This window comes from Strix uralensis, chromosome 36, assembly GCF_047716275.1.
Source record: "Strix uralensis isolate ZFMK-TIS-50842 chromosome 36, bStrUra1, whole genome shotgun sequence".
Classification (NCBI taxonomy): domain Eukaryota; kingdom Metazoa; phylum Chordata; class Aves; order Strigiformes; family Strigidae; genus Strix; species Strix uralensis.
This window is the reverse complement of record NC_134007.1, coordinates 1,681,191-1,692,099: the sequence shown is the minus strand read 5'-3', so window position 1 is coordinate 1,692,099 and position 10,909 is coordinate 1,681,191. Positions and strand designations below refer to the sequence as shown.

At 47.5% G+C, this 10,909-nt stretch overlaps 1 protein-coding gene across 1 annotated transcript; it reads right to left on the bottom strand.

Moving 5' to 3' along the window:
- Positions 1-3,389: 3,389 nt before the first annotated feature.
- Positions 3,390-9,037, bottom strand: LOC141937031 (ATPase family AAA domain-containing protein 2-like). The gene is made up of 9 exons (XM_074854441.1): positions 8,955-9,037; positions 7,863-7,954; positions 7,393-7,465; positions 6,842-6,950; positions 6,502-6,617; positions 5,072-5,246; positions 4,296-4,384; positions 3,672-3,831; positions 3,390-3,443 (listed from the first exon to the last, which is right to left on the bottom strand). Exons 1-9 carry the CDS (start codon positions 9,035-9,037, stop codon positions 3,390-3,392), a joined length of 951 nt encoding a protein of 316 aa, XP_074710542.1.
- Between the last annotated feature and the right edge of the window lie 1,872 nt (positions 9,038-10,909).

Here is a 10,909-nt window from a genome sequence, read left to right as displayed (position 1 = left end):
GCGGGGTGTTTCTGCCTGCTCTGGGACAGGAGCAAATCGTGACCAACGCAGAAAATGCAGGAAAGCAGAGCAAATTCTGGAGGGGGTTAATTCGAGGTGTGGGGGAAATGGTAAGCCGAAACGTTGTTGCCTCGTAAAACAAAGGCTTTAATCTGTTTCTGGAATGTGGTGCCGTGGCAAGGTTTCAGATCTCACAGGTGCCAGCACTGGTTTCACAGCCAGTGTTACCCCAAAAAGGAGCACCAGGATCTCTCCCTCTGCGAGCTGGAGTGGGTGGTGTGATCCACGGGCCAGAGGTTGGAAATGCACAAAGCAGGGTGTTAAAGCCAGGCTTTAACTGTTTTTCAAACCTTGGCATAACTTGGCAAATCCAATAATCCTTTTCAAACCCACCATTTTTTTAAAAAGTATTCTTCTATACTTGGTGCTAAACCCTCTTACAAACAGCTTTGAAACTCCCACATTGTCCATCACAGCTTCCCCTGAAGCCCCGACTCATCAGAGTCGATTTCTCACAGGTTTTTCAGGAGATTTTACTATTCCAGCTATTGCCATCTCAAGGCCACTTCCAACGTGTCTCTCAGCTTATCAAATGGAGGAATTCCAGGCATCAGAACTTTCCATTGTGCTGCCATTTAAATTTAACTTAAGCTGTATGTGATGACCAGGGAAAGGAACGCAGAGAAACCCTTTTTGGGCGTCAGTTCCCTGTAATGAGCAACTCTCCACAAATCTCTGACAGTGAGAACTGTGTTTCGGCCATAACCAGGGCATTTTCTGTGCAAACTGTGCCTCTGCTTTCGAGCTTCCTCACATGGATTACTGACGGCTCCTTCTCATCTGCCGCGCTTCAGCTGTGTCTTCTCTAGAGCCCTTGTGCTTGCAGTGGAACAGGTACAAGCCATAGAAGAGTGGCTCGTTTCTACGTCCAAGGAACAGGGGAACGGTTACATTTTCCACCTGCACAAGTGCCAGTGCCAGCCAGGCCCCGACACGGGCAAGCGCCATGGAGACAGGCGGCCCACTGCCACGTCACCGTGCGGTGGGCTGTGACGTCAGCGAGCGATGGAATGTGACCTCACGTCCCTCCCTGCAGGCTCTGCCTGCGCCCCGCCCAGTCTGGCTCCTGCCTGGACTCCTGCCGAGCGTGTCTGCGAGGTCTGGAGGGTCGAGCGAGGCTGCTCCGGGTGCTGGGTGGTGCTTTGGGGGCTGCCGGCAGCAGCTCTCGGTGCCCGTCCCGGAGCCATCCCCTGTGTTTCCCCGGCCCTGCCTGGGTCAGGCAGCCGGGCACTGCCGGGCGCGCTCGCGGCAGCGGAGGTGAGCTGTGCGGGGGAGCGTCCCCCCGGGGCGGGCGAAGGGGCTCAGGGAGCCCGAGGGTGTCCTTCGCCAGGGGCCTGGGCATTTCTTCCTCCCCTCGCCGGGAGAGTGAGTGACCGGGGCCTGTCTCCATTTTGCAGCGTGTGATGCCAGCGAGGGGGAGCAGCTCCTCGTCCTCAGCTCTCCCCAGCCTGCCGCAACAAGCCAACATGGCTGAAGAGAGCGAGTGGAGCTGCCCCATCTGCGGCGAGACCCGAGATGGCGCCGCTTATGCGACCCCCTGTCTGCACCGGTTCTGCCTGGGCTGCATTGTGCGGTGGGCCAAGAGGAAAGCGTCGTGCCCCCTTTGCAGGCAGACTGCCAAGTCCGTCGTCTACTCTGTGCGGGCAGAGGAAGATTTTCTGGAGATGACTATCCGGCAGCACTCCTCCCGTCCATCGGTTGCCGGCCACCAGGACGAGCAGCGGGCTGCGGACCCCGTGCCTGTGGGTGGCTTTCTGCCCCGTGTCTGGGCGCGCCTTTTCCGGGACCGCACGGAGATCCAGGAGCCCCTGATGCCCTGGCTGAGGCAGCAGCTCCTGGAGATGTACAGGGAGGGCTGGTGGGTGGCGGATTTGGCGCAGGCCACCATCATCGCACATCTGTGCCGCTACGGGCCGGACGAGGAGGCCTTGGTGCGGAAGCTGCAGCCCTTCCTGGAGCACCGGACGGTGACGTTTGTGCGCCAGCTGGTCGCCGTCGTGGCAGAGCGGTGCAGGGAGCGCTTCATGCGGCAGCTGGAGCCCCGGGACTCCCACGCTGCCGAGGAGCAGGAGCACAGCCCCGCGGCCACCCCTGGCCCTACCGCCGCCCCGGGGGACACTCCTGTCCCTGACCCCAGAGCGCAGGAGGAGCCCCGTGAGGAGCTGGGGCAGGCGGTGGCAGGTCCCTCCGCTGCTGGCCAGGGCACAGACTGCTCACCCGGGGGGCCCCGGCGCCGCCCCAAGAGGAAGGCCAGCTGCTCCCAGGACTCTTCAGCCCACAAGCGGCCACGCCGCCGGCGACGCTAGGGTGGCCAGAAGCCGGCGAAACCAGGGCCGGGCCAGCAGCTGGGGTGCGCGCCAGCCCCCAAGGGAACTTGGAGGTGTTTGTTAGAGCCTCATCATGAAAGAAGGAAAATAAAACAATGAAAACTGCATGAGAAGTCTCAGTCTCTCCTTACACGCAGTGCGGCTGGCATTGCTCTCGTCGCCACCCGTGATGCTTTCTCCTCCTCCTCCTGGGGCTGTGCTCACCTTCCCCCTCATGAGGCTGATGCAACTTCCACAGTGTCTACCACAGCTTGTCCTGAAGCCCCGATTCATCTGTCAGAGGGTGTATTTCTCAGAGGCTCTTCCGGAGATTAGACAGGTTTATCTGTTGCCATCTCAAGTCTTACTTCCATCGGGTCTCAGGTTATTATCAAATCAATGAATTCCAGGCCAACAGAATTTTCCATTTCTCTGCCATTTAAATTTAACTTCAGCTGTCTTTTATTATCTTCTGTGATCCATTAACAATAATCAAGGAAGACTAGTTATGGCATTTAAATATCTTTTCAAATTTAGCCTAAGGCTCTTCCCCTTTTTGAATTCTTCCCTTCAGTAGTTTGTATAGACATCCCGCGAGTGTACAGACTTAATTCTTTCTACAGAGAGATTAACATATTGCTAATCCTCCAGAAACAGGTCTTCAGCATTTTGCAACCATAAGAAATAGTGGTAGGATATTTGAAATGGAGCTTTTGTTCAACAATCCAGCAATAATTCTGGAAATAAACGGTCCTGAGCCTTGGTTGCCTACTCGCGGACAGACCAAAGGCAGGCGGCCGCTCTCTGCCTTGGCTGGAGGACTGTTTCCCTGAAGCACCGCCCCTCCGTCCTGTTCCCAGCTTGCCTCGCCTGCAGTTCGGATGTGCAGAGGGACGGGCTGTGTTGCAGCAGGGCAGCTGGGGCACAGCCAGGAGAGCCTGAGCTGGGGCTGGGCGCTGGGCCTGGAAACATTTCTTTAGTTTCCAAGATGAGAGAGCAGTGATTTATAGCTAATTCATGCATTCAATCTTCCTTAAACATTTGACTAGAAGCATCCCATTTTCTTGGCTGGTCACACTGAAACCAAAACTAACTCTAGAGCTTTGGTGAAGTCACCTTAATCATATATACTCAGGACCAGACCTGCCCTCACAGCACAGCACAGTCTCCAGACATCCCTCTTCTGTCCCAGTTGTACAACACTGGTTTTGACTTTCACAGCTCTGTGACGCTGCATCGTTACGTGGTTTTGTTATAAAGATGGACTCTGCCACATTAGCGTTAAGACTGAGTTTAAGTTCTTACCTCTTGATTTGGCAGGCTGAAGAGGAGCTCTCGATCAAAGCGTCCGGGTCTTCGCAAAGCAGGATCTACGGCATCCGGCCTGTTGGTGGCTCCGATCACCGCAACCTCTCCTCTGCTGACCAAGCCATCCATGAGTGCCAGAAGTGTTGAAACAACAGAGCTAACAGGAAAAGAGCATTTTCATTCACTGGTTTAGTAAATTTTCACAGAATCACAGCATCATCTCGGTTGACAAAGACCTTGAAGGTCACTAAGTCCAACCATTAACCTCACACCGACAGTTCCCAACTCCACCATACCCCTCAGCGCTGGGTCAGCCCAAAATTTTGTTACGTTCTACATGACCTTCTCCAATGATCACTCAGAAAGGACAAGCTTTTAATTGATTTTTTAACAGATTAGTGGCTCATTTGAAGACAGAAAAAAAACAGACTAGGTAACACAAGCCTTGTGCTAATCTCAAGCTTAGCGAATTGTTTTCAATTCTTGTTTAAAAATCATTGGAAATTTAGTAGCATGGAATTACTAGTTTTCAGGATAAATGAATGTGTCACAAAGTTAAATAGGTTGTGGTCTTTTCACAAAGATCAAGCAGCTTCTACGTAGGTACAAAAGATGTACTACCTATAAATTTGGTCTTGCTTACTGGACCGCACAGGAGCGAGACCATCTATCTCATCAAAGAAAATAATCGAAGGTCGCATCTGGTGGGCCTGGAATGAAAACACAGGAATATTGACAGAACTAAACCAGCACTATTTGAAAGGGAAAATGCATGAAAAACGTTATGGTTGGAAAGTCACTGCAACTAGATTTTTCAGACCAGCATCAGGGATCTCTAGTAGTTGGGTGAATGAAGAGGCACGAGTAACAGAAGACAGCAGCCTCTGACAACCCCCGAGACCGGGTGGCAGGACACAAATCACACCAGGCGTTTTTACAGCTCTTTGGCAGCCCCTGAGAACAGAGCCGGGACTTAATTCAACTACAGGTTCTGGAAGCAAGCTGCCATTATGAATTTAAATGACCGTGCTTTTAGCCTGCATCTCCTTCCCTCTGATCTAAAGCCACCATATCTCTTGCCTCTTGGAATCCTTTCTGTGGCTGTTTTTTTGTGTTGGTTTTTTTTTTGTGTGTGTGTTTTTTTTTTTCTTTTTTTTTTTTTTTGTGGTGGAGGGTGGGGGTTTGCTTTGTGAGGTTTTCTTGTTTATTAATCTTTCCCAGTACATCTCAAGATTTCAAGCCCCTAAAAAACCCACTGAAAAAGGAAACACTGGCAATCCCATTTCAGTGGAAGGAGCTGACAAAACACGAAAAGAAGTGAACTGTCCTTAAAAATACTGACCACAGAAAATTACAGTGCCAACTCGGACAGAACACATGGCACATTTCAACCTTACCTGATCAGATAATAAACGAAGCTTTCGTTCTGATTCCCCCACCCATTTGCTCAGGCAGTCAGCACCTTTTCTCATAAAAAAGGCTACTCTCCTGTCACCCTGGCTACATTCTTTAGCCAGTGCACGAGCCACCAGTGTCTTTCCAGTCCCTGGTGGACCACAGAATAGGCAGCCTCTGCAACAACAACAAAAAAAAAAAATTAAGTAAGAAAAAAACCCGTTACAACCCCCACCTTAAAACACACAACTCCTCTCTCCTAAACAAAAGACTTCATCTCTACAACAGCAGGAACAGCTCAAGTGTGAGAAAAGACAAAACGGGTGGAAGTTCTGTGTTCCTACACAATTCAACAAGGCAGCAAACAGCATGAACAAAGAGGATAACACAGATGTACAAAACCTTGAGAAAAGATCACAGTGTCCCAGAAGGACACTTCCAAAACTGCTGACAAACCAACAGGGTGGTTACAGCACGGGGGAGCCAAACAAGAACAACTCCAGTGAAGGATGAGACTGGGCTCTAACATGAATCACCAGTTCATGTTTCAGTGACGCACTGCGTATTCATGCTTGTTTTCACAAGAAGCAAGGTTTGACAGTGAAGCATTTCATTCTCCTTCAAAAAGCTTTGAGTTACCGGATTTGGTCTCCCAGACCATCCTTTGCTGATGATAAATGAGGAGGAAGTCTAAAGCTGGGAGGGTATTCTGCATTTCCAGATAAACTTACTCTTCATCTAAAAAAACCAATACACTGCTCTTTCAAAGAGAATGCCAATGAATAAAGAAGTAAAACACTGAAAGATTTTATTTTCATGATTCGTAATAGTTTTAAGTTACTGCAAGCAAAGAATTTAAAGTCATATTTCAATATCCATAATGGAGTTTTGATGACCAAGAATATATAAAGCTAACAATTAAATCTCTAATAATTTCATCTTATAACGCAGAACTAATTCAGCTGTGTAAGAAGTGGACACATTCTTATTTTAGCCCAAGCACAAACACCCACTGCAAGGTTCTTGTTGCAAGTCCTATCGGTTGTAAAATGTCTACTTGAGCACTTGGAGAAAAAGAGTCAGTGGGAGAGACAAGTGGACTTCCAAGCAACAAACGACAGGTGACTGCCAGTAGGTAATTCCTTCCTGCTTACAAACTAATCAAGTTGCTTGTATGTAGAACTCAAATTAAAAACAACACAACCCCACCTTTTATAGGCAAGACACCTTTAAAGTGTATTCTCACCACACACTCAATCTTTGAACCCACCTATATTCTGGTTTCTATCCATTTTTAAGAAATTACTTTTTGCTACTGCTAAAAACCCCCATCAACGCTGCTGAAAAGTTTGAAGCAAGGAAATGGATGGAAACCTCAGTCAAATATTCTCCAGGAAACAAGTGAATTATAGTTTTAAACAACATCTGTTACCTTGGTGGTTGGACTTTCAATCTCTCAAAGACTTCTGGGTACAGCAACGGAAAAATGACCATCCCTTTTAAAGATGCGATGTGGTCAGAAAGACCACCCACACCATCACATCGGACCTAAAGAGAAAGTCAACACAACACATTTTTGCGTGTTAAAGAAAGCTGCGTCCTCAGTGAGGTTCCATCAGGAACCACACGTCAGCACAAGGGGAACGTTCTGGGCAATTCTCAAATTGCTCGAGAGAAAACCGTAAACCGAGGTAGTTGTAGGCAGCACGTTACTGAAAGCTTTGATAAACCCTGGAAACACCTCGCTGAGACAATGAACTAAAAATACTCACCGAACAATCTGTCTGCACTGGAGCACCATCAGACAGACTTGCTCCAATGTTCATTTGATTCTTGCGAATTCCCTTTAACTCGTCTTTCCCAAAGTTGAGTGGAAGACACCTGGTTTGAATGAAGGAGAAAGAGAAAGGCGCTTTCTAACTTAGGGTGCAGCTAGAAGGTTTTTGCTTTTATAACGATGGCAAGTGAATGCAGAAAACCATAAACGAATGACCATAAACTTCCTAAATCCTTAAAGATTCCTTCAAATGGGTTTACATTTAATATCCGTGAGTCAATAAAGGAAAATGGTCACTCCAGACATTAAGCCGTTAATTATTTTAACAACTCTTTGCACTTACGAATACCCATGCCAGTACGAATGCAAGAAACAGTTATTCTGCACGGGGAGACCATCAACTGACCTTGACCTGTGTGATGGAAGAACCCCCCAAAACACACTGACATCTTGCAAAGATTTTACATTCAAAAAGTCACAGCCCGAGGGGATACTTATTTCAGTGTGGCTGAAATCTATTTATAAATTATAATTTACTGACATTACATTCTAAAGGCTGCCCCCCACTGCTGGTACTTGCTGAGGACTTTGGGATACACGTGCCAGAAGACACACATGTCTGAAAGACATCAGGCTGAAACTCATCTGTTAGATTGTCCTTAAAATAGTTCTTCTAGAGCATTTGTTATGAAACAAAACCTCGGTCATTTCCTCTATTTATAACATTTTCTGTTACGGTGCTTTTCTTTCTGAAGAAACCCCTGTAAAGCACAGTAATTAAAACATTACATGTTCCTCCCCCCATGCCCGCCTAGAAACCAAACTGCTTATTAAAAATCAATTCTAAAAATCCCATTTTAGAGAGTCCGGTTACAGTTGTCAGTACCAACAGATACGATTAGATATTGCCACTGTTTAGAAAGTGACCAGGTGAAGAGGATAACACTTCACAGGTAGGCAGCTGCAAACCCCTGCCAGACTCTCCAATTTCATTAACTTTCTTAAATCTCTGTTACGGCTGCGCTTCCCACACCTCTCAAGCTGCCCTCCATCATCAGATGAGGATGCGGAATCACTCTTGTGGGCTGCCCGGCTCCGTCTGCAGACACTGAAACAAGCAAGTAACAAAACTGAGGTACGCCCTAAGTCACATCGAAATCTAAGTGAATTCGATCTCAGAATTTACTTTGAGATCTATGAAGTTTCCAGATCATTGCACTCTTATGAGTCTGATTTCAAGTTACATTACGTGATTTTCCTTGTGACAGCAAAATTTAGTTTTTCTTAGGAAGGTAAAATGTTTAACCAGTTTGCAAAATTTCATCAACAGATCACTCGTTGTGTGCAATCTCTTTCTCTCTCACACACACACACAGACAGAGCTTCACCTGGCATTACGTATCCACCCCAGGAAACAGAAACCTTTTCAACTTATTTAAAAATTTGGCTTCAAAAACCCTTCCTTCCATAACTGTCTGCTTTCAGGGATGCAAAACAAAGTGCTTCCTATCTAGCAAGAGACCCCATTCTCCATGCTCTAACTGGCTCAAAATCTCTTTGTCTTTACTATTGCAATTTATAATCTCATTTAGCATTTTTCTTGTTTAAGGATAGTTTCATACAGAAACATTAACTGATTCCAGAGAGAAACCAGAATCAGTACTTGGGAGATGAAAACAAAAATTAAAACTTCCATACAGGTTCTCCCTCTAACTCAATTATCTTCAATTTTAAGAAAATAATTTGTATCCCTCAAGGTTCAATAGTCTACGATTTTCAGACAGATATTCTGGCTTCAATTCCAGAATAAAAGAATCTCAGTTCCACAATCTCAGCCACAACCTCCACAACCACCTTATCAGTGATAAGGCAGCATCAGTGAAAAGGCAGGAAAACTGCCTTTTAAAAAATCTAACGGCTAATAAAAAGCAGAGCCTCCCCGCCAACATTCGTTGTCTTTATACCCTCAGACCACAGCAATAACCCCACTATTCACCTGTAATTACCACCAGTACAGAAACCCTCGAAAGCTTTATTCAGTGACGTGACTGAGGGCACTATTGATAAAGAAGAACTATCACTATTCGACAGAAGAACTAGACACCAACCTGTTAGTTCTTCCGGAAGCCCCTCGTGACTGACTGTTTCTAAAGGAACGTCTGTCAGGTGAAGACTGGCCCGAAAAAGACATCCTACGTTGTTTTGGTTCTGTTGAAAGCAAAGAATTTACAACACTGCTACAAACAAGTTTAAGAGAAAGCAGGATAGTGGAGGAGGCAGAAAACGGGATGTGTTTCACCCATCTCTAATTTCAAAGAAGTTTCAAGGGATTTGGGGAAGGGGATTTGTTTTTTTTTTTTTAAATCAGTGCACAGTAGAAGTGAAAAAACACCCCCCTGCTTTTTAAGGAGAACTGAAAAACACAAGAGTAAGATTATCAAGCATGTTTAATTACTGTTCTTTGAAGGATACGTAGGTCATTTTTTGACCAAAAATCAACAGTAAGTGTGCCAAAGGGCAAAGAAAGATAACGTGTACATGATCCATGCATTTCATAACATTTACCTGCAGAGTGAAGGTAAGAAGTTGAGCGTGTGTGTATATTTTCATTCCAAAAATATACACATAATGAGTATGTCATTTTAATATGGTACGCACAAAGCAGTCAGAAAACAGGTTGCTTGTTCTTCTCTTAACCGTAATTTCAGGTTAAGTCAGAGGGCAAGTTAAAGTCACAACACGAAGTGATCATTCTGGTTCACAAGACAACACATAAATCCACCAGCCCACACACCAGAGACGCTCGACTATGAAGGTGTCTCTGCACCGGGCAATCTTATGCTCTCGCCAAAGCTCTTACTTCATAATTAGCAAATCAGCAATTAGACAGCTCTCAACCTTTTCTCCTACCAGCATCAGACCCCTCCAACACGCGCTGTGCAGACCAATCACCTCTCGTTCACGCGCTGTTCTCGCGGTAGCAACTTCTCACAGCTCAGCACTTTCCCACAGCTCAGTGTTGCAGCTCTCCGTTGTTTTTCCCTGACACCTCGGCACAACTCGGCAGTTTCTTCTCTTTCTCCCAAGGCCTGTTTCTCACCAAAGCCTTGCTGCTTCTCCGGGGCTGTGCAGAGCTGACAGGCCGATGCCGACCCGCCTGTCTCCCACAGACCTCCACACACAAAGCTCAAGCCCTCCCGAGCCTGTCCCAGCCAGCGCCCCAGGAAGGTGCTGTCAGACCTCTCCGCTCCCCTGACAGCCCCCCGGCCAGCTCCCCGGCACAGGGCACATGCCGGCTGCAGGCCGCCAGCCAGCCTTAGGGACAGGGAGTCACTTCAGGAAAACTCACCTCTTCCCCAAAGACCCGGTTCTGCTCCGAACCCGAGCGACTGCCGCGAGCCCACAGCACCCTGCCTCTCCGCAGCACCTGAGGGGTGCAAACCCCGACCCGGAGCAGACACCAGCCCTGTCCCACCTGCTTCACACGGCATCCCTGCAGCCACAGGCACCTCCTGAAAGGGGGGAACCTGCGACAGCAGTTTTTAAATGTGTTTCCACAAAGACCAGGCAGTTACAGAAAAGAGATTCCACAGGGAGAAAACCAGGGAAAAGGAGGAGGAGGAAGTCGGTCTGCCTGGCTACATGAAATGGGGATGAGAACAAGCAGAGATGCAGGGCACAGCAGAACTGAACAGGAGCTTGAAGGTGACAGGAAGAAAAAACAGGCAAGATGAACTACACAGGTGTTCTGGACAGGAGCCTGGTTTTGGTTAGGTCTCGATTAATTCTTCCCTATCAGTTATTCTGATGATTAATTCCATTTTCACATGGGCATTTTGTCAACATTTAAGCAGATGCACAGGAGACCCCACGAGAAGCCCCAACACTCACCCAGGAACGAGGTGACGATCTGCAGACTGACAGCACATCGGGCGGGACAAGCTGGCAAAGAAACACAGTGGCAACCGGTTACATCACGTTTCCAGCAATCCACAGCCACAGGCAGTGAAAAGCGACTATTTTCTGCAGAGCTGGTGCAGAGCAGAGAGGTGGAGGTGAAGCA